This window comes from Martes martes (genome assembly GCF_963455335.1).
Source record: "Martes martes genome assembly, chromosome: 1".
In the NCBI taxonomy this organism is placed as follows: Eukaryota; Metazoa; Chordata; class Mammalia; order Carnivora; family Mustelidae; genus Martes; species Martes martes.
The window spans coordinates 146,133,608-146,155,991 of record NC_137888.1 but is presented as its reverse complement, the minus strand read 5'-3'; the positions used below and the strand labels follow the sequence as shown (position 1 = coordinate 146,155,991).

Sequence of the window (22,384 nt, the reverse complement as noted above, 5' to 3'; positions counted from 1 at the left end):
CAGGACCTGGGATCATGACCTGAGCCAAAGGCAGACAGCTTAAACCACTGAGTCACCCAGGTGCCCTTAAAAATCATTTTTAATAAAACAATTAAAACCTGGGAAACCACTGCCCCAGAGGGAACTAACTTGACCATAGACAGTGACCTGCCCTCCTCCCATGCCTCCGGCTTCTACCCAGGCAGCCCCCATCTTGAGCGCTGTGCCTATCAGTTCCCTGCTTTCCCTTTCATCTCTCTGAACTCCTTCAAAGTATTTTTGTTTCATTTGTTTTAATTCTATTAAACGAGTATCTTGTATGCATTTTTATGGGACTTAGAAATGTTGGACATATTCAAATGGCAGTAAGTAAGGAGGTAGAGATTCTCAGGTGGTGGTGGGGTGGGGGGTGAAGAAGGAATCCGAGGTGTCTCCCACGTTGCAGTCCTAGGTGACTGAGTTGTTGGTGGTGCCATTCAGTTAGAGAGATGCAAGAGAGGAGAAGACACTGGTGGGAAGATGATGGACTCAGTTCTCAACAAGGCAATAATTTAAGCTAACATTCAATGAGTGCCTACTCTGTTCTGGGCACTCCTTTCCTAGAGTGTGAAGTGCTCTACATGAATGATCACATTTAAGCTTCACAAGAACCCCACGAAGCAGGTACTGTTATTAGTAGTATCATTTTAAATATGGAAGAATGGGGGTATGGAAAGTTTAGTAGGTTCTGAGTCGCTCAGGAGGATGGATCTTGCCTTTCTGCTTCAAAACTACATATACTGGATAAAATGTTTTTCTTTTTAAAATATTAAATATTTGTAAATAAAATATTGATATAAAACTAAATATTTTTAAATAAAGTGTTTTAAAAATAACAAAAATAAGGGAAATCCTTAGGTGATAGATGTCAAGAAAATTGAAAGTCAGAGTGGACACACTAGATATTTATGCATAAAATAAGCCACTGAAGAGAAGTGCTTGTTAAAAAAAAAAAAACCAACATAAGGGGGCGCCTGGGTGGCTCAGTGGGTTAAGCCTCTGCCTTCAGCTCAGGTCATGATCTCAGTCAGGGTCCTGGGATCGAGCCCCACATTGGGCTCTCTGCTCGGCAGGGAGCCTGCTTCCCCCCGTCTCTCTCTGCCCACTTGTGACCTCTCTCTCTGTCAAAGTAAATAAACAAAATCTTTTTTTTTTAAATAAGGCACACAAAGAAGAATAATTATAAGGCATACATGAGGAAGAGTATGGAGAGATAATACACAGGTGACCTGGTATCCCCTAAATAATAAAGAAAAATCTGAGAGACATTATCAATTCTTTCAAACGATGAAAGAGAAAATAAAGAAGAGAAGCCATAATGAAAGAAGGGAGTCCTATGGAAACACCTGAGGTTAAGCCACGCACCTAGGGTGACATAGCTCTAAGTGGTAGTCTCAGCCTCCCCACACTTGTGCTCTTCCTCGCTAGCTTACAGGTACTGATGTCGATGTGAAGAGTGTGCAGGGCCTCCCAGAGCAATAGCAAAAGTGGGTTTGGAGAACGGTAAAGAATGCCTGGTTTCATCTTCTTTCTCTCCCACTGTACTCTGGCCCACAGAGCTCCAGAACTGGGCGTGTCCTCCCAACATGGCCTCCACCACCTCCCCTCTGCCACCCACCACTGAGGTCACAAGTTCTGAGAACAGCAGCTCCTTCTATGACTATGAGTACTACCTGGACCAGGTGGCTTTCATGCTCTGCAGGAAGGACGAGGTGCTGGCCTTTGGCAAGATCTTCCTGCCAATCTTCTACAGCCTGATCTTTGTGCTGGGTTTGGGCGGGAACCTCCTTCTTCTAGTGGTCTTGCTTCGGTATATACCTCGCAGGCGGATGACTGAGGTCTATCTGCTGAACCTGGCCATCTCCAACCTCCTGTTTGTGGTGACACTGCCTTTCTGGGGCATTTCCGTGGCCTGGCATTGGGTCTTTGGGAGTTTCTTGTGCAAGATGGTGAGCACCCTCTACACCATCAACTTCTACAGTGGCATCTTCTTCATTAGCTGCATGAGTCTGGACAAGTACCTGGAGATCGTCCATGCTCAGCCCCACCACAGGCTGAGAACCCGGGCCAAAAGCCTGCTCCTGGCTGCCACGGTATGGGCTGTGGCCCTGGCCGTCTCTGTCCCTGACATGGTCTTTGTGCAGACACATGAAAACCCCACGGGTGTGTGGAACTGCTATGCAGATTTTGGGGGTCATGCGACCATCTGGAAGCTCTTTCTCCGTTTCCAGCAGAACCTCCTGGGGTTTCTCCTTCCGCTCCTTGTCATGATCTTCTTCTACTCCCGCATTGGCTGCGTCCTGGTCAGGCTGAGGCCCCCGGGCCAGGGCCGGGCTCTAAGGATCGTCACAGCGCTGGTGGTGGCCTTCTTTGTGCTGTGGTTCCCGTACAACCTCACCTTGTTTCTGCACTCACTGCTGGACCTGCAAATCTTTGGGGAATGCGAGGTTGCCAAGCAGCTAGACTATGCTCTGCAGGTGACCGAGAGCATCGCCTTCCTTCACTGCTGCTTCACCCCCATTCTCTACGCTTTCTCCAGCCGCCACTTCCGCCAGTACCTGAAAGCTTTCCTCGCCACTGTGCTCAGGCGTCACCAGGCACCTGGCCCAGCACAGGCCCCACTGTCCAGCTGCTCTGAGAGTAGCAGGCTCACCGCCCAAGAAGAAATGACCGGCATGAATGACCTCGGGGAGGGGCAGGCTGAGCTTTCCTGTAGCAAGAGTGATATGGGGGAAAATTAAGCCTGAGTGATCATACCACAGTCTGGCAAGAGTGGATGGGACCTAGCTCTGTTGGGCATCCACCCAAAGCCCTCCTTCCAGAGGCTTCAGGGACCATGTTGCCACACCCTGTGGTTGTCCATGAAACCAGACTCTGGTGCACGAATTGCTAGAGTAGCTTCCCAACCGACTGCTGTGCTTCTTGTAATCATGCTCTCCCGTCATCTGATCTGCACCCACAGGCCAGAATGATCACCTCACCAGCAGCCATCACTCCAGTCTTTCTCAAAGGAGTCCCAGGCTTGCCACCCACCAGTTGGCTCCCTTCCCTGGAGCTCAGCTGGGGAAGTACTGCTGCAATATTGTTTAATGTCACAGTGTTGATGGTGGCTCCAAGGGTCCGGCAAGCAGGAGGGGTGGGAAGGGTTCCACTACGGGGGCCTGGGGGACTTCCCTGGAACGTGAGAGTTGGCAGGTGGGAGGCAGAGTGAACACGTGTTCCCAATAATCCAGGAGGATCACCCTCCCTCTGCTTCCCATGTTCCCTCCCTGGAGCCTTCGGGGGTCCCTAGGGCCTGCACAAGCAAGTCTAAAGTCTTTGTCCAGCTTCAAGACTGGAGCTTTCACAAGAAGAATCCCATTTACCAGCTTGACCTTATACTCCTTCATTACTTCTCATTTCCTGGACACCAGGCACCCCTTGTTTCTTTTCTTTTCTTTTTTTTTTTTTTAAGATTCTATTTATTTATTTGCAGAGAGAAATCACAAGTAGGCAGAGCAGCAGGCAGAGAGAGAGGAGGAAGCAGGCTCCCTGCTGAGCAGAGAGCCGGATGTGGGGCTTTATCCCAGGACTCTGAGATCATGACGTGAGCCAAAGACAGAGGCTTAACCCAATGAGCCACCTGGGTGCCCCACCCCTTGTTTCTTACACATTTCCACCTCCCTGTTTTATGCTTGCCCACTCTCTTGTGCAACAGGGGTCATTTTTCAGCCAGCTGTCCTCTCATCCTTGTTCTGTAATGGAATTCTGCTTGCTCTGGGAAACCACTTGTTTTTCCCTCTGCCTTGTGCTTTGGGTGGCATTCATGTAGAGCACAGGACTTGGTCCATTTCCAGCCTTACCTTTCCCTGGCACGGTGATTCATTTAGGATGGGCACAGGACCCAGATAGAGCTTGTGAAATGCAGCAACTAGAACATGCTAGAACAGAGGCCTGAGATTGAAGCCAAGAGGATGTGTGGTGTGTGTGTGTGGGGGTTCTCCTTCATCAACTCCAACTTCAGAGGGTGAGGTGATAGTCCAGTGAGTGCGCAGACCCCGAGGGCAGTGTGGAAGCCCCAGAATCCAGGCATGGCTGAAGCTCATCCCGGTCCTGGACCTGACAGTTACACGAACCAATATATTCCTTCACGTGGGGCTGTTTTGTCACTTGCGGTCCGATTCCTGGCTGATCTGCCCTGCCTGGGTGCTTCCCTCTTCCTGTCTCCAGTGGTTAGCATCTGTCCTGGCCACTGAAAACCTCTCCCCAGGGAGAGGTTTTGTACTGGCCCACAGTACAACCTGTCCACATCCGGCTGTGTCTGTCCTGAAAATCCAGCACAGAGCCTGGCAGGCAGTAATGCATGGAAGGAAACTTACAGACGGATAGACTGGAGGACAAGAGAACATAGGGCTGGTTATATGGAAGCTCCAGGAGATCAGGGACTTTGCCACGTATTAAATCGGCGTCCCCTGTGCTTAAGCCAGTGCTCAGAACGTAACAGAGGTTCATTGAGCATTTTTAAAATGAATGGATGGATAGAGAATGGACCAGGTGGTTAGTATTCTGCCGTTCTTTCTTCTTTCCCCCTGAGCTTCGGATACTCTAGTCACGGCCCATGTGTCATGAGCAGGGCTGTCCCTGGTTGTTGCCAGAGTTGACTCTGTTGGTTTTATACGCTTTGCTTTTCCCGTCCTCCATCTCACTCAACTCTTGTGCCTTTAGTTCTCTGTCCCAAGGCCCCAGATTCCCACTGTCACAAAGAACTCTGAGCTCCCATGGTGCCCTAGGAAACGGAGCTCTGGCTCTGAAGGTGCTGACTTGTTTGAGGATGTGGGGGATGCGGTTCTACTTAAGAGCTCCTGAAATCTGCCCCAGGGGGGACCTCAGGCCTGCCCACAGAGCAGCCTGACTGTACTGACAGGGTCTAGCGACCCAGAGTCTCCGACATTGTATCCATGATGCACAGATGGAATGGGACAAGGTATGCCAGCGCCTGACAGGGCTTGTCCCCAGCACTGGTGTGTGTGTGTGTGTGTGTGTGTGTTGCCGTGTGGGCTGTGCATAGTACATATGGCTGTGTATGTGGGTCCGACATGAACATGTCACTGTGTCTGCATGGGTCTGGGTTTGTGCCCATGGGTTTTCTGTGTGTTCCTGTGTGTCTTCCTCTAGCTGTGTAGGTGTGGGTATGTGCTCTCTGCAAATAGCAGGTGTATAAAAAGGGCCCTGAAGCCTGTGCCCAAGGAGAAGGAGAAGGGCTGGCCACAGGTGACACGTTGATCCCTCTCACTGTCTTCCTTACCATTGACTGCTGCTGACCATGTTGAGGGCTCTGACTACACACAGAGGGCACTGGTCAGGGAGGGAATTGGAGGTGGGCTCTCGCAGCCCAGGCCAGGACAGAGCCCCCTTCATCCTGACCTTACTTCCCAGCCTGGATGTTGGATGTTGGTTGCTGCTCTTTCCTGGGAAGGAAGGCTCCCAGGATTCTCTTGGCCCTCAGATTCCAATGCAAGACGGACTTTTCCCCTGGCTGACCCGGGAAGGACAGGCATGGCTCTGCCTGGGAGCAAGGCTGCCCACCTTGCTCTGTGAAGGTGTGAGGGTTTACAGCAGTTATTACCTATGGGGGTGGTGGTGGAAACAACCAAGCCAAACCAACACAAAAACCTCTTTTCTCTCCCAGATGCCTGCAAATCTGCCACTGGCATGTCACCCCAGATCTCGTTCTGTTATAAGCTATCGTCATAGAATACACATTGTGGGCTATTCTTTGAGGGAGAAGAAACTGGTACAGAAATGAGGATTGGGGGGTCAGGCCTGTTGTGTCAGAATAGGTAGTGACTAAATGTATCCCTGGGGGTCTCAGTCTTCCTACTGCCTCAAGGCCCCTGGTAGGGAAGGAAGGGTCATCTTTGTAGAGAGTGTGTCCAGCCCTCATGCAAAGCACATAGGACTACAGTTCCCATGGGGCCCTCCCTTGTCCTTGGGTAGGCATTGGGCTCTGTGCACACACTCTAATTCTGGGTGCTCACTGTTTCCTGGGAGGCTGTTGTTATGGTGGATATCCATGACTGTGGGATGGTACACTTGTATTCATCTCAACCTGACCCATGGAGGATTCCCTTGGTCCCAGGCATACCCTCAAACATGAAGTTCCTGGGAGATCTAAAAGGAGTCACTTTCAGTTGAGACCTCTTGACTCAATGGACTTGGGCCCTCAGGTCAGGTCCCTGGTCCAGATTTCTCTGGGTGTGGGGAAAATGAGGGGATGCAGCACCTAGGTCTGGACAGGGCCCAGGAGTGTGTGAAGGCTCTGCGTCTTTGCCCTGATCCGGCACAGGGCCTGGCTGTGTGGAGAGCCAGGAGAGCCTCGTTGGTAATCTCCCCGTCGTGGCTCCCAGTCTCTCAGTCCCCTTCACCTTCTCCTGCGTTCCCCATGTCATTTTTTCTTGTGCTCCTAGCCCCTTGCAGAATAGGAGGGAATATTCTTCCTGAATATTCCTCTTGACTGGCTTGAGCTCTGTTAGCTCCAGGCAGACATCATCATTTTGGGGCAGCTAGACCCAGAGAAGGGCAGACTCTGGCCCAGAGTCGCATAGCTAATGGGGACAGACTCCTAACTCCAGCCCCAGGCCCTACCTGAGTTGCTCTAACAGCCTGTTATCGTGGCAAAACTCTGGACAGAACAGCCAGCCTCAAAAAAAAAAAAAAAAAAAAAAAAAAGGAAGAGATCAGTCATAGATGTGGGATAGATGAGTAAGAGAGAAGCCCCACTGGGCATCCTCACGGGGGTTCTATGCTGCCTGGCTCCCCTTCTGCAGGACCCTTGGCCAGTCCCCACAGCATCTGCCCCTCCTGTCCGGGGCAGCTCAGCTCTGGCAGCCAGCAACACACTCTCACCCTCTCCCAGCCCTAGTAAGCATACCTGGTGATGGGATTGTCACCATTTCTTGTGCCAGAAAGCTGAGTGAGGCCAGGGAGGGGAAGGAAATGATTCGAGGACATGAAGTAAAGTAGCTGAGATGGAGTCGATTTTCTATCATTTAATCTCCATTTGGGGAATTGGGGATCAGAGATGAAGTAATAAGACACCAAGCCCTATGAGCTCCAGTCTGGGGGAGGGAGCAGGACACAGAAATTGAAGGCACATAACAGATGTGCTGTGATGTAAACTGTGCTAGGGGAGCCTCAGGGGATGGAGTTCATTTCTGGCCAGAGGATGGGAGGGGGGAGATCCAGGAAGATTTCCACCCGTAGCTAATGGTTGGCCATTAAAGCAAGCAACTCTACAGACCATTCCACTAGAGAGAGTTGGCAATGTTGAATTGTGCTGGATTGAAAATTTGGGGACCAACTGTGGCAAAGCTTAAATGTTAGGTGTGTGGAGGAGCCAGAAAAGTGAGAGAATGACAATCAGACGTGAAAGGTTTGGAGAAAGGGCAGGGTGAAGAGAGGGCCAGGCAGGCCTGGTGTGGAGAGATGCAGAGTGTTGAGCTATCACAGGGCAGTGGGGGTGGGGAAAAGGGGACAGTTTCAGAGACACTGCAAGGGCTTGAACTGACAGAACTGGAGCCTGACTGTGGGTGAGAGCTGGGGAGGAGAGGATGTCATCTCTGTATCTGTCTTGGGGGGATAGATGGGTGGTGATGTCTTGAGGAGAGACAGACAGGGAAATCCAGAAAAGGACATGGTTCAGGGCAGAGGTGGGGGACAGATGCTGAGTTCTACGTGAGCCAAACTGAGTCAGAGGGTCTGTGGGACCCCAGTGGAGAGGATGAGGGTCTGGAAGTCAGAGAGGGCTCCAAGCTCAGCAATGGTTGAGGAAACCAGAGGAGAGACTAGGATCACCCTGGGGTGGGGGTGTGGTAGGGGTGTGGAGGGTCCCCACGGAATGGGGACCCCTTGAATAACTCCCATCTAAAAGGCAACATGTCTCCAGACCTGCTCTATCCAATTCAGGAGCCACTAGCCACACATGGCTGTTGAGCACTTAGAATGTGGCTGGTCTGACATGAGACATGTTGCAAGGAGAAAAAGTACATGCCAGATTTTGAAGGCAACACAAGAAAAAGAAATGTAAAAATATTTCACTAATATTCTTATATTGATGACATATTAAAATGCTAATATTTTGGATATATTGGGCTAAGTTAAATATATCATAAACATGAACTTCACCTGTTTCTTTTTGCTTTTTTAAAAATGTGTCAACTAGGAAATTAAAAATTACACACATGGCTTGCCTTGTGTTGCTCTGGACAAACCTGAATTCCACAGGATGTGGAATAGGCATTGAGGGAAATAATACAGTGAGGTGGAAGGGTGGAGGGTAGCATTTGCAAGGGGTTTGCATGGCTCACGATAACCCGTTTCTGTACCACGGGACTTGTCAAGGTAGGCATTCTTTCCAAAACTAAGTTTCCCCTAGATAGTTCCCCTTCCTGTGGACTTTGTATGAGAGGGGGGGTCTGCAGAACCCACTCTGAGAGACGGTGATTTCAAGAGATATAGATAAGCCTATCAAGTAGCTAGAGAAAAGCCAGAGAGCTAAGGAAGGCCACCCGGACAGAGGTAGGAGATCCCACAGAACCCGAGGGAAGGGGGGTGCTTCAGAAGGGCTGGAGGAGGTGGAGATCCCAAGGGAGGTCTGGAGGCCAGGCTCACAGCCACTTTGCCAGGGCTCAGTCGATAGGTCGCAGGCGGTAACGGAAGCGCACCTCGTGGCTGGGCTGCATGGTGCCAAAGCCCCAGCGGCGGGGGTCCACAGGTGGCACAGGTGTGTCAGGGTCCACGAGCTCCATATCAAAGTACATGACCATGAGCAGGACAAAGAGCTTCATCTCATTGATGGCCAAGAACCTTCCAGGGCAGATGGAGACACCTGAGCCCCAAGGCATGGTATAGTGGTGGATCTTCTTGCCGGCCTTGTAGAAGTCCACTTTGCGGCTACCATTGGAGTCGAGGAAGCGATCATACTTGAAGGCAGTGGGCTCCGGGTGGATGTCAGGATCCATGTGCACTGAAAGATAGGGGAAAAGGGCCACGGTGTCTCCACTTCGGAGCTGGTACTCCTGTCCGTTGGCCATCTTCAGGACGTGGTCACCGTGTACCACCCTCAGGAGGGTGGGCGCAGCCCCCAGACGCAGCGTCTCCTCCATCACGCTGTCCAGCACTGGAGTGCGGTGCAGGATGCTGACGTCAAAGTCGAAGGACTGCCTGGCCTTCAGCTTGGCCTCCCCCAGGACTTGGGTGGCCTCCTCCTTCACAGCCTGCATGGCTTCTGGGTGCTTTAGCAGGAACAAGAGTGCCCAGAAAGAGATCGGACCCGTGTTCCCCTGGGAGGCCCAGAGCATCATGAAGTTGAACTTGTCCTGCATGGCTGGGGCTACTCCCTGCTCCCTCAGATACTGAAGCATGTAGGATATCCAGCTGCTGATGTCATTCTTTTCCAAGTTGTGCTGCACGGACAGTGCCTTGTAGAAGAGACGCTGGAGCTGGCCCACTTCTAGCCACTCCCGGGGCCCCAGCAAGGAATAAACAAACCTGGGGAACAAGAGGTCAAACTTGCGGAACTGGACAAACAACTCCTCGGCCTGTCGCAGGTCCTGCTCCTGGTCATTTGTATAGCCGAATAAGCTCAGGTAGCCAGCCTTGAACAAGATGTTGTAGCAGAAGTGGAAGAGGCCGTCTTCACGCCAGCAACTAGCATCTGGACTCTGGCCCATGGGCCCCAGCATGACCAGGGACAGCCCGTGCAGCATGGTTTTGTTGAGCTCTGCCAAGCCGTCCCCCATGAGGTATTTGGTGCTGGCTGAGTGTATCATCCGGTAGTCTCCTTGCGCCGACCGGTACCCAAATACCTTTAGCACCAGTTTTTCCGCATACTCCACAAAGTCTAGTTTTCTCTGTGCATCCTTGAGGATGGGGCCAAAGGAGAGGGGGTCCATGACAAAGGTAAAGTACTGGCCGCCTAGCTGCACTGTGAACACATCTCCATGCTTGGCCCACATGTGCTTCAGGAATTCAAACATATTCTTCCGGAAAGCCATGGCATGGCCCAGCCAGGGTATAGGGCCTTTATCCAGAGGGGGCTCCTGGGGCCTGCGTTGCCGGGGCGGCCCCAGCAGACACAGGAACCCCACGGTGAACACCAGCAGGGCTCCGAGCACCAAACCCCAGAGCACCATGCCTGTGCCCTTCCAGGTTAAGCTCTGGACACACTGTTCTCTGTGTGTCAGAGAGCTTTTAAGAGGCTGTGACAAGTTAGGGATGAAAAGGTCTGTCTGCCTGGACCTTGCCCTGTAGCTGTAAGTTATATTAAATAACCCTGGGATCAAAGTGTTCTCTTCGATTTAGCACTTGCTGCAACCTGGTGGGAGGAGGGGGTGGGAACAGAAGGAAGCTCAGAAAGAAGTCTCTGGTTATGGTCACAGTCCCCTTACCAGCTTTAGGCTTTGCTCTGATCTTTTCAGACTCAGCTCCAGCATGATGTCTACAAAGCTTTCTTGGATCCCACCCTACCCCCATGATTTACTGACCATTCATACCTTTATTTTCTCATGCATTTATTTATTCGTTAATTTATTAGGTCATTCAGCAGAAATGCACCAAGCACTTATTAAGTTTCATATCTCTCCCTTCCTTATCTTTAAACGATCCATAGAGCCTCTGTTGGGGTCCATTATCAAAGGAACGAGACTCAGACAAAGTGAAGGTTATGAAAAGCCTTATTCTATGCCAAGCATTAGAAGTTAGACTGACCGGCCAGGGCCACCTCCAAAGAGAGCGACCCCCTCCCGATCTCACAGACTGGTTTTATAGGGCATAACCACAGACCCAAGGTATGTGGCTTCTATTGTTAAGGCATTTACTCCCGGAATCGATACCGGAACCATACCAGGAACTACGGGGGCGTTTATTCCCGGAATGAAGTCCGTGGATGTAAACAACAATATGGCTACCTAGGCAATGTGGACTTGCTCTGGCTAAGCAGGCCCTAATGGTTAAACAGGTTTTAATATTAAATTGGACCTAACATTCCCCCCTTTTCTTTGGAGATTAGTCAATTCTTTGACTCTTCAGCCAGTTCTTGAGGGTGAAAACAGGCTGACCTGAGGTGTTGTTAACCTTGAGTATTGTTTCATCTACTGTTTTTCTGATTTTCTCTTGGGCTGTTTTAGGCCGATGAGGTGTCCCCTGGCTGCTGCTGAGTGGGAACAGGGTTAAAAGTGACCAAGTTATGAAACCCTTTTGAGTCTTAGTTTTAGTCCACAGTTAGTGGGGTCCACCGGCAGTGGCTCCCATTTCTGGGGGGTGTCCTTGTTTTCGGCTCGTTTGACATGACACAAGTGAATCCAAGCCCTGATGCCTTCTACTTTTACTGCCGTGGGGGTGGTCAGGATGACCATGAATGGTCCCTTCCAGTGGGGCTCCAAGTTTTCCACTCGGTGACGGTGCATCCGAACCAAGTCTCCGGGTTGGTAAGGATGCGGTTCTACCTCTGTCCCTGTCTCAGTGTAGGCAGCTCGGATCCCTGTGTGGGCTCTTTTTAAGACAGACTGTAATGCCTGAAGTGACTGGAGTACAGACTGATCGGTCATTTCTGCTAGGGCAACCTCTTATAGCCATGGGCAGAGTGGAGGGGGTCGCCCAAACAATATTTTAAATGGTGTAACCTTGTTTAAGTAGGGTGTACATCGCGCCCTAAGGAGGGCAAAGGGAAGATCCACCCACCCACCGCCAGTCTCCAGAATTAACTTTGTTAAGGTCTCTTTAAGAGTCCGGTTCATTCTCTCTACTTGTCCGGAGCTCTGGGGCCGGTGGGCACAGTGTAGTTTCCAATTAGTGCCCATGGCCTTGGCCAGTGCCTGTGAGACTGAACTCACAAATGCAGGGCCGTTGTCTGACCCGATTGCGAGAGGCAACCCAAACCTAGGAATTATTTCTTCTAGTAGTTTTTTGGCTACCATTCCTGCCATTTCGTGTTTGGCGGAAAAAGCCTCTACCCAGCCTGAAAAGGTATCCACAAAAACTAACAGGTACTTGTGTCCGTACTTTCCCTGTCTCATCTCTGTAAAATCTACTTCCCAATAAATTCCTGGTTCCCTTCCTCTTTCTCTTTTTCCTCTTCCCATCCTAGTTTCTCCCGCATTTACTGCCTGACATTGAGCACATCTATCAGCCACATCCTGAGCCATACGCCCTAATTTAGAAACCTGGAACTGTTTACCCACGAGCTCCTTAAGCTTGCGTGTCCCTAAATGAGTGCCCTCATGTATTTGGCTTACTAATTTTTTTTTTCCTAGTCTTCAAGGAAGAATTAACTTTCCTGTCCTAGTCTTAGCCTAATCCCCTTCATAGTCTAATTTAGTCCATTTTTGTAAATATTTTAAACCTTCCTCTGAATAATCTGGTTTTTCTGGTAGTGCTGGAGCCGGGAGTGTATTTGCTGTTCCATCTGCTTATTGGTTTCCTTTTGAAACCAGATTATTCCCCTTTTGGTGCCCTGGGCAATGCATAATGGCCACCTCTTTCCGGTCCCAAATAGCCTGCAGGAGAGCCAATATTGTTTTTCTGTTTTTAATTTCTTTTCCTTCTGCTGTTAATAGGCCCTTTCTTTATAAGTAGCCCCATGTATATGGAGAGTAGCAAAGGCTACCTGCTGTACCTGCTGAACCTATAGATGTTGGCAGTTTAACCCTTGGCCATCTGCAGTGCCTTGGTGAGTGCAATCAGCTCCACTTTTTGCGCCAAGTTTCCATGTGGCAGGGCCGCCTTCCAGAGCTGATGTTCAGGAGAAACCACCGCAGCCCCCGCATACCTCTTTCCATCGGCCATGTAGCTACTCCCATCTGTGAACAGAGTCATCTCCGCATCGGGAGGGGAGTGTCTCTGAAGTCAGGCCTTATTGCTGTGATCTGGGTTAGGACCTCCCCGAAGTCCTGTGGGTGGTCAGCTAGCTTTTCTGGCAGCAGCGTGGCTGGATTTAGCACTGCCCGGGGCCTGAAAATCACTTTCAGTTCATTGAGGAGGAGGGCTTGATACCCTGTCACTCGGGCATTTGTCATCCATCGGTCTGGTGGGGTCCGGAGGAGGCCTTTGATAGCGTGAGTAGTGGTCAAGATGAGATTTTGACCCAAAGTTAATTTACTTGCATCCTTCACCAGGAGGGCCATGGCAGCAATTATGTGGAGGAAATGGGGGAACCCAGCCGCTACTGGATCTAGTTATTTATTTATTTATTTATTTATTTATTTATTTTTGCTAAGATAGGCTACTGGCCTTTGCTAAGACCCCAGAGTCTGAGTCAAAACCCCTTTGGCCACCCCTGCCTTTTCATCTACATACAAGTGGAAGGGCTTAGTAACATCTGGGATGGCCAGTGCTGGGGCACTCAGTAAGGCTGTTTGTAATTTTCAAAATGCTCCTTCTGCCTCAGCTATCCACTCTACCATAGTGAGTCCTCCCTTAATCAGTTCGTAGAGGGGTTGGGCAATCTCCGTGAACTGCGGTATCCACAGTCTGCAGTAGCCCACTGTCCCAAGAAACTCCCTCACTTGTTGGGGTGTGGTGGGGCAGGGTATTGGGTGATCACCTGTTTCCTGGACTCAGACAGTGAACGCACTCCCTTGTGGAGATCAAAGCCTAAATAAGTGGCGTGGCTCTGACAAAGCTGTGCTTTCTTTGTTGACACCCGATACGTTTTTTTCCTGCAGAGTTTGTAAGAGAGTTTTTGTGTCGTCCCTCCACCCCACCCCACGAAAGCATGACTCATAGTCCTCAGCGGCTATTAGCAAGTCATCAACATATTGTAACAGAGTGACTCCTGGGTTGGTGATTCTGTACTCACACAAATACTCGTGTAGAGTTTCATTGAAGATGGTGGGTGAATTTTTGAATCCTTGGGGAAGTCTTGTCCAGGTGAGCTGGCCCTGGAACCCTTCCTGTGGGTCAGACCACTCAAAAGCAAAGAGGGGTTGAGACTCCCTTGCCAAAAGTATGCAGAAAAATGCGTCCTTGAGTTCTAAGACGGTATACACAGTTCTTTTGGGGCCTAGGAGGGAGAGTAAGGTATAGGGGTTGGGCACCGTCGGGTGGATGTCTTCAACTCATTTGTTAACTTCCCGCAAGTCCTGAACGGGTTGGTACTCCCCAGTTTCAGCCTTTTTGACGGGCAGTAAAGGTGTGTTCCATGGAGACTTGGAAGGAACTAGGATCCCGTCTCCTCAGAGGCGGTTAATTTGTTTTCTGATCCCTTTCTTTGCTTCCCAGGGGAGGGAGTACTGCCGGACTTGAACGGCCGTAGCTGTTGCTTTTAACTGTACCACTACTGGAGGTTGTCCCTTAGCCAGGCCAGGAGGTCTCCCTTCTGCCCAGACTTCGGGAAATTCGACCTGTAGGGTTTGGAGAAGGCTTCCCTCCCTTATCTCCTCTGGTTTTGAGACTGGCTCATAAAGGAGATGTTCACCTACTGCTGCCACAAGCATCTGCACAGTGAGTTGTCCCAAAGTCACAGTCATGTCTCCTTCTGAGAACTGAATGCCAGCCCATAGTTTGTGGAGGAGATCTCTTCCCATCAGATCATACGGGGCATTCGGGAGGACCAAGAATTGATGTTTGACTACTCCCGAGGCCAAATTTAAAGTCCTTTCTGTTGTCCATTTCTATCTTTCTGTGCTATTTGTCCCTTGTACCTAGACTTCCTCTCCAGATAGTTTTCCCATAGGCTTTAGTAATGATGAAAATTGGGCTCCCGTGTCCACCAAAAAATCAATTGATTTCCCCTCCACCTCAATTTTAACCTGAGGTTCAGGGAGGGGCTCTGAACCATGGCCCCTTCAGTCTTTGGTGGCCAGCATTGCCGTTTTCTTCTTAGGGCACTCTCCGGCCCAGTGTCCTTTTTCCTTGCAGTAAGCACACTGATCTGAATCTAAGCCTTCCCACCTGCTTTCTCTGTGTTTAGGGTTTTTGTTTTTTTTTTTTTTCCTCATTGACCATCTCCCACCTGCCTTTTTTTTTCCCACTGACCTTTTTTTTTTTCCTGTCTCCTTCCCGCCTCATGTAATGTCAAAACTTTAACTATTTTGTAGTCTATTTTTCATCTTCTTGTGTATCCCTGTTGTTAAACACCTTTTCTGCTATTCCCACTAACTCAGTCAGATTATTCCCTTCAAATCCTTCAATTTTCTGAAGTTTCTTCCTTATATCTGGGGCTGACTGACTGGCAAAGGCAAGATTTACTGCCCTCTGATTTTAACATTTACTTGAATGGATCACCAATATAGATTTGCCATTACATAGGACTTTAGTCTTCCTTCCTTAAATATTATGCCTCATTTGAACAGAAACATTTTACAGGAAAAGATTTATTAGTCTTTTTTTCTCTTCTTGTGAATAAATCCATCAAAACTGATCTAATATGGTCAAATTTTTAACATATTTCATTGTTTCCTTTCAAACCTATACACCAAGGCAAATAAAAGTCACTTTCCCCGAGCCTTCTACGACTTACTATATACCCTCAAGTTTAGTTTTTATTATCTCCTTCCATGTTCTGGTGCAACCAGATATTTTTTTACTTTAAGACAAAACTATTTACTTTCTTAGGCCCTCTTTTTTGCGTGTACAGTTTTTTAAAACTTACTATCAGTCAACTGCCTTTCCTCTGTTTTTTCAGACGACATTAAAACTTTTAATAAAAACCTTATGGCGTTTTTCTTTTGGTAGTCCATCCTGACCATACTTAAATTTTTTTTTTTTCTGAAAATTTCCCTTCACAAACCTTTTACAACTTTCTTTTGTATCCAGGTTTTGTCCCAAGCCATTTCCTTTCAAACAACCATCTCATTTAGGACAAAATTACTTTTTCTTTAACAAAATGTATTCCCATTCCTTATCTTTCTTATGTATCTCCTACTTTTTTACATATAGGGTTATCTCCCTTACTTCCATCAGTCTTAGTTACAGTTAGCAGAATTTTCTATTCTTAGAAACATTTCAGTTTCTAGTGATGGTTAAGTATTAACCAATTGTGAACAGTTACAACAGAATTCTGTAGATGGCAAATTTATGAATCAGTTAAGCACAAAACATGTTTACCAACAGATTTAAATATTCTTAGTTTCTTTGCAGTAAGAAGTCAAAAGCACAAACCTACATCAAGTACTCAATGCTTTAAGACTTAATTGGGTTAAGACCTAGATGTCCAACAAATTTAATTCCATTTGTCATCCAACCAAAACTTTGAAGTTTCAGGTTACCAAAGACTTTGAAAGTTACTTTAACAATTACCCATTAAAACTTTGAGACAGACAATTAACCATCAGTTCAGTTATTTCTTTGCTAACAGATTTTTAACAAACAGCATGAGCTTATTTGACCTTCAGTGAACTTTGATTGAAGTTTCACATTTACTGCTGTAACTTTAAAGACATGCCTATCTTAATTAAACCAACAAACTTAACTTAGTTCAAATACTGATTTACGTTTCACCTGGACCCACTCCACTTTTAATATTTACCTGAGACAAGGGTGGGAAGATCTGGAGTGGGGGGGTGTTAGGTCCAGGGGCTGCTCTTCTTGCTCCTTGACAGTGAAGAGGGAAGCAGCCGTGATGCGGGAAGCACCGAGGATGGTCTAGAGGCCAGTTATGCAGGCCACACCCAAGTTGCTGCAGAAACAGAAGGGGAAGTGCTGCCAGAAGGCAGAGAAAGGATTCCCAGTTTTAGAGAGTTTTCTGGGTAAACCTTGTCACCCAATTGGGTGGTTTTACTTTGAAAATCCTTGAAATGCTGGAGAACAAGACTTAGGGGTGTCATAGGTCCCTTACTCTCTGCTTGCCCCATTTCTCCCAACACAACAAACAACACAACAGACAACAAAAAGACAAGACAAAGACAACCGCAGACCAGACCCAGCAGCCCTTCCTCAACCAGATATCAGGTCTAAGGATGTGCAAGATATAATCCCAACTCAAAAATACAACCTGCTGCTGGTGGGGATTTTCTCGGTCCCCTGACTGCCTAGGGGGATTCGAACCCTCTGGCAATCTCCCAGTGGAGGGATGGGGCGTCCCCGCATCCATTCCAGCCCTGGGGAGCAATGCTGCATCCAGCTTCTCCCCAGTGGGCTACACCCTGGAGCTCTGCAACCAGACAGACAGATCAGATCCTGCAGGATAAAATCTCGAGATCTTACCTCCGGAAGCTTTTCCCAGAAATTCTGATGCTGACTCAGTTCTCGTCCTTTAATCACAGACGAGCCCCCAGAATGTTGGGGTCCGTTATCAAAGGAACGAGACTCAGACAAAGTGAAAGTTATGCAAAGCCTTATTCTATGCCAAGCATTAGAAGTTAGACTGACCGGCCAGGGCCGCCTCCAAGGAGAGCGACCCCCTCCCGATCTCACAGGCTGGTTTTATAGGGCATAACCACAGACCCAAGGTACGTGGCTTCTATTGTTAAGGCATATACTCCCGGAATCGATACCAGAACCATACCAGGAACTACGGGGGCGTTTATTCCCGGAATGAAGTCCGTGGATGTAAACAACAATATGGTTACCTAGGTAATATGGAGTCGCTCTGGCTAAGCAGGCCCTAATGGTTAAACAGGTTTTAACATTAAATTGGCCCTAACAGCCTCCCAGACTGGCAACCCTTCAAGCAGAGGTTCAAACTTCAGTCCCTGAGCCTGGGGCCTGGAGCCCTACTGCTGGCCCCGCTGGCTTGCACACTTCTCCAGCAAGGGCAGATGGGGAATCTTGCAAATATGAAATGTTGGAGTTGATAAGGATTCAAACCAATTGCTTTATTTCATGATGAGGATGTAGGTTCAGAGTGTAGTGGGGACTTTCTCTTACCACTGTCCTGGCTTCAGTGGGGGGGAGTTGACCATTTTCTCGGGACCTCCTGGGAGGTGTCAGGCCAGGTCCCTGCCAGCAGGCCCAAGAAGGAGAAAGCTGTGCCATTGACTCTAAAGCCATTGCTGAAATAATGTGAGGTTTAGACTCAATTCAAGCCATTCTGATAACCCCCAGGTTACTCTTTAACTTTCTAAGTGACCCACAAATAGGGACTTTGTTTCCTCAGATTTCCACATGCCCTCTCTAGTGAGTTCCCTTTGTCTCGTGGAGCTCCCCTTTGTGGGGAGCTGGAAATGTTCACACTCTGCTTCCAGGAAGTCCTCTCTGGTTGCCTGCGGCAACCACAGCAAGTACTCAGTATCATCAACTCTCCTCTGGCTTAGAATCAGCGGTCAGAAATTGTGGGCCAACTTCCATGAGCTGAACTTTGCCCCCTAGCCTTTAACGGATCGCAGCATCACCTTACGTTCATTCTCACCTATATTTATTAAATCCCTCCTTCCTTGGAACAGACCCATCTATCCATTCAACAGATATTAACGGCTCACTTAACTACCAGAACTTCTGCTATAACCAACCTCGAATCAGAGGGACACGGTCCCTGCCCTCTTGGAGTGTATGGTCTAGGGAAGGGGGAAATATATTAGTTCCTAAACAAATACGTAATTACAATTGTGTTAAGTGCTGCATGGGAGAGGAGCAGATGGGGAAGTGGGGTGGGGAGTCAGGAAAGCCACACTGATTAGGTAGTAATTAAGTGGAGGCCCGGAGGAAGACAAAGCCAGGTCAGTGCGTGCTGCGTGCGGTGGTGGGGTAGACACGGAGGTCGGGGAGCGCGCGGGACGTGCTGTTCAATGCAAGTGGCAGGCGGGTCCAAAGGACGGATGCATGTCCATTCTGGCGCCAGCGTGGCTGAGGGGCTCAGAGGAGGGGGAAACGTTTTCAGCCCAGCGCAGGCTCGGCCAGCCCAGCGCAGGCTCGGCCAGCCCAGGATGAATTGGAGCTTGGACCTATCTCACGGCACTGAACTCTAGGCCCAGCTGGTCCAGTCCAGTTGGAGCCATTGAGGGGCGGCCTGACGCAGGGGCAGTCCTTACTGGTTCTTAACCCGGCGGAGGCTCGCTTGCCCCGGGGAAATCGGCCCATGCAGCCGCCCGGCCAACCCTCTCGAGTGGCCAGCGACCCAGAGCGAACCCCAGGAGCCCCGCGGCACGCCTCAGCCTTCCCAACTAGGGCCGCAGCTCCGCAAGAGGGTGACACAGAGCCGCAAAGTGGGACTGAGAGGCTCGGGAGGACCAACGACAAGCGGAGATGGCCTCCGGGCATGCTAGAGCGGGCGCGGGTTCGAGGGCCGGAAAGGCGGTGACGCACTTCCGCCCTGCAGCCTCCGCGGCGGCGTCTCTACGTAGGTGCTGTGGGAAGTCCGCTGTGCGGAGGCGCCCTCTGTCCGTCGATCGGCCAGTCTTACTTAGGCATTGTGTGTGTGTCCGTTTGCCTGCGGAGCTGTCAGTTTAAGGGCGTGTGCTGGGGGAGGGGCTGTGTCCTTCACTGCCACCGCAGCTGTTTCCGACGAGCGTCACCGCACTGCGGACCGCATTTCTGAGAGTTCTCACCTCCTAAGCCTGGCGGGAGCATTGTTTCGGTTGTCCTTAGACATTTTCCGTGCCCCTTTCCTGCACACCTCCTTTGCACACTCCGTGGGGAGCAGGGGGTGGTCGGCCGTGGTTTGAGTCCTGTAGACAGGGCTCAAGCGTGTCTCTGGTCCCTTCTGGTGTCTTCTCGTTACATATATATGGCCCAGAATTTTGAGCAATTGTCCACCGATAGGAGGATTCCTTTTACCTGCTGTGGTTTCTATATTGGGGTTCTCCTTTGGAGGTTCTCTAGTCCAGCTGTACTGACTACCCCTGCATCTTGTTTGCTCTTTGTTGCAGTGCTGGATGATACGGACTGCTCCCTTAGTGCATGCCGCTTCCTGCCCTCTGTCTCACCCCCAGAACAGAACAGAACGACAGTGCTGTTGAAATGGAGATGCAGGAGGAGTTGTTTTACTCTGCCTTTAGAGCAAATAATAGCTTCATTTAATTTAGTGCTGGACTTATTTATGGCTTCCTTTACTTCCTAGCTTTCAAGGTTCCTTATTTTTCCATTCCTCCCTGGTTTTTTAAGGTTCTGCCTCTATGGTAGCTGGATTCTTGGCAGCCTAGCCCCAGGTTAATTATTTTACTCCTAGGCTGTATCACATATACCAGGTGACAGTGAAGTCAGTACAGAATTTAAAGGGCAGACTTGGGTTCTTGTTTCAACTTTGTCACCAACTCATGACATGACCTAGGACAGTTCAGTTTACCTCTCTGGGCCTTACTGTTACGCTGTGTCAAACAGGAAGCTGAACTTGAGGTACTTGCCAGCATTGAGAAGCCATTATAAAGGTATTGGGTTGCGGCTTAGATATGAGCGAAGATAGAGTGAAGGATGGGAATTGGATTGATTGACCTTGAGCATCTATCCTATTCATGGCTCTGTACTGGTCATCCCCATTGTCACTGTAATCATCAGTATTCTTATTCTGAGAATTTATCATGAGCCAAATTTATGCTAAATGCTTTACATGTATTAAGCAATCTAATCCTCACATCAATTTGTGGGGGATCCCCAAGACCACCCTCACATTCAGAGATTCACTAGAAGAACTAATGGGACTCAGCATATAGTTGTACTCATGGCTAAGATTTATTACAGTGGTGTACTGAGGATATATAGCCAGATCATAAGGGAAAAAGACACACACATGGAGTCTGAAAGAATCCACATGGAAGCTTCCTAATGCTTTCTTCTTCAAAGAGGAAATCAAGAGAAATTAGAAAACACCTTGTGATGGATGAGAAAACCAACATACCTAAACTTATGGTATATAGTGAAAGCAGTGTTAAGAGGTAAAATTATAATTGTAAGGCTTACATTAAAAAGAATATCTCCAATCAATAATCTAAGTTTACACCTTAAGGAATTAGAAAAGAAGAGCAAGCCAAACCCAAAGCCAGCAGAAGGAAGGAAAGTGTAAAGATTAGAGCTGAGATAAATGAAATAGAGAATAGAAAAACAGAAAATCAGTGAAACCAAAACTGATTATTTGAAAAGTTCAAAATAGACAAAACTTGAGCTAGATTAACTAAGAAAAAAAGGAGAGAAGATGTAAATAAAGTCCAAAATGAAAGTGGAGACAAAACTATTGACCTTACAGAGATAGGATTATACAAGAACACTTTGAATAATTGTATGTCAACACTGTCAATAATTATACATAAACAGCTTAGATAACCTAGAAGAAATGGACAAATTCCCTGAAATATAAATTACCTAAACAGACTTAAGAAGAAATAGAAAATCTCAACAGATATATAATAAGTAAAGATATTACATCACTAATTAAAAGCCTCCCAACAAAGAGAAGTCCTAAACCAGATGGCTTCACTGGTGAAGTCTACCAAATATTTGCTTTTTTAAGTTTATTTTTTTAGTAATCTCTACATGAGATTAGTAATCTCTAATGAGCCCCAATGTGGGGCTCTAACCCACAGTCCCAAGATCAAGAGTCAATCTGTATCAATAGTACCATGATACCAAAGTCAGATGAGAACATCACCTAAAAGAGTATTTCAGGCCAGTATCCTTTGTGAATTTAAATGTAAAAATCTTTGACAAAATATTAGCACACCAAATCCAACAGCATATTAAAAGCATATAATTTGGTTATTCACCATAACCAAATGGGTGTATATCAGAAGTATAAGGGTGATTGAACACAAAATCAGTATAATACATTAATAGAATGAAAGAAAGGAACCTACATGACCATTTCAATCAATGCAGAAAATGGATTTGACAAAATTGAACATCCTTTCATAATAAAGTCTTTTAGAAAACTAGAAAGAGGGAAAGTTCCTTAACATGATAAAGGGTGTTTATGAAAAAAACATAGCTAATATCATATTCAATGGTGAAAAACTGAAAAATTTCCCTTTAAAATCAGAAGGCCTGAGACAAGGATACCCACTTTCACTGCTGCTGTTCAAGTGTATACTGGAAGTTCTAGCCAGAGATATTAGATAAGAAATTAAAAGATCCAAATTGGAAAGGAAGAGAGAAAACTATCTCTAGTTGCAGATGAAATGATCCTATATATAGAAAATCCCAAAGAATCCACAAAAGAACTACTAGCATTAATAAATTCAGCAAAGTTTCAGGGTACAAGATCAACATAAAAATCAGCTGTGTTTCTATACACCAGCAGTGAACAATCCAAAAAGGAAATTAAGACTCAGTTCCATTTACATTGACATTTAAGAGTTAAATACTGAGGAAAAAAATCTAGCCTAGTTGGTGAAAGACTTGTATGCTGAAAATACAAAACATTGCTGAAAGAAGTTAGATTTACATAAATGGAAAGACATTCCATGTTCAGGGATGGGAAGGCAAAACATTGTTAAGACGTTAATACTACCCAAAGTGATCTATA

The 22,384-nt window shown here is 47.9% G+C and overlaps 2 protein-coding genes across 2 annotated transcripts; one reads left to right on the top strand and one right to left on the bottom strand.

Annotated features, from left to right (window-relative positions):
• The first annotated feature begins 1,179 nt into the window (after positions 1–1,179).
• Positions 1,180–2,878, top strand: ACKR2 (atypical chemokine receptor 2). The gene has a single exon (XM_080802632.1). The coding sequence runs from the start codon at positions 1,605–1,607 to the stop codon at positions 2,757–2,759; it is 1,155 nt and encodes a 384-aa protein (XP_080658758.1). The 5' UTR covers positions 1,180–1,604; the 3' UTR covers positions 2,760–2,878.
• A 4,153-nt stretch (positions 2,879–7,031) lies between these two features.
• On the bottom strand, positions 7,032–10,333 carry CYP8B1 (cytochrome P450 family 8 subfamily B member 1). The gene has a single exon (XM_080828527.1). It carries the CDS (start codon positions 10,188–10,190, stop codon positions 8,685–8,687), a length of 1,506 nt encoding a protein of 501 aa, XP_080684653.1. The 5' UTR covers positions 10,191–10,333; the 3' UTR covers positions 7,032–8,684.
• Positions 10,334–22,384: the final 12,051 nt, after the last annotated feature.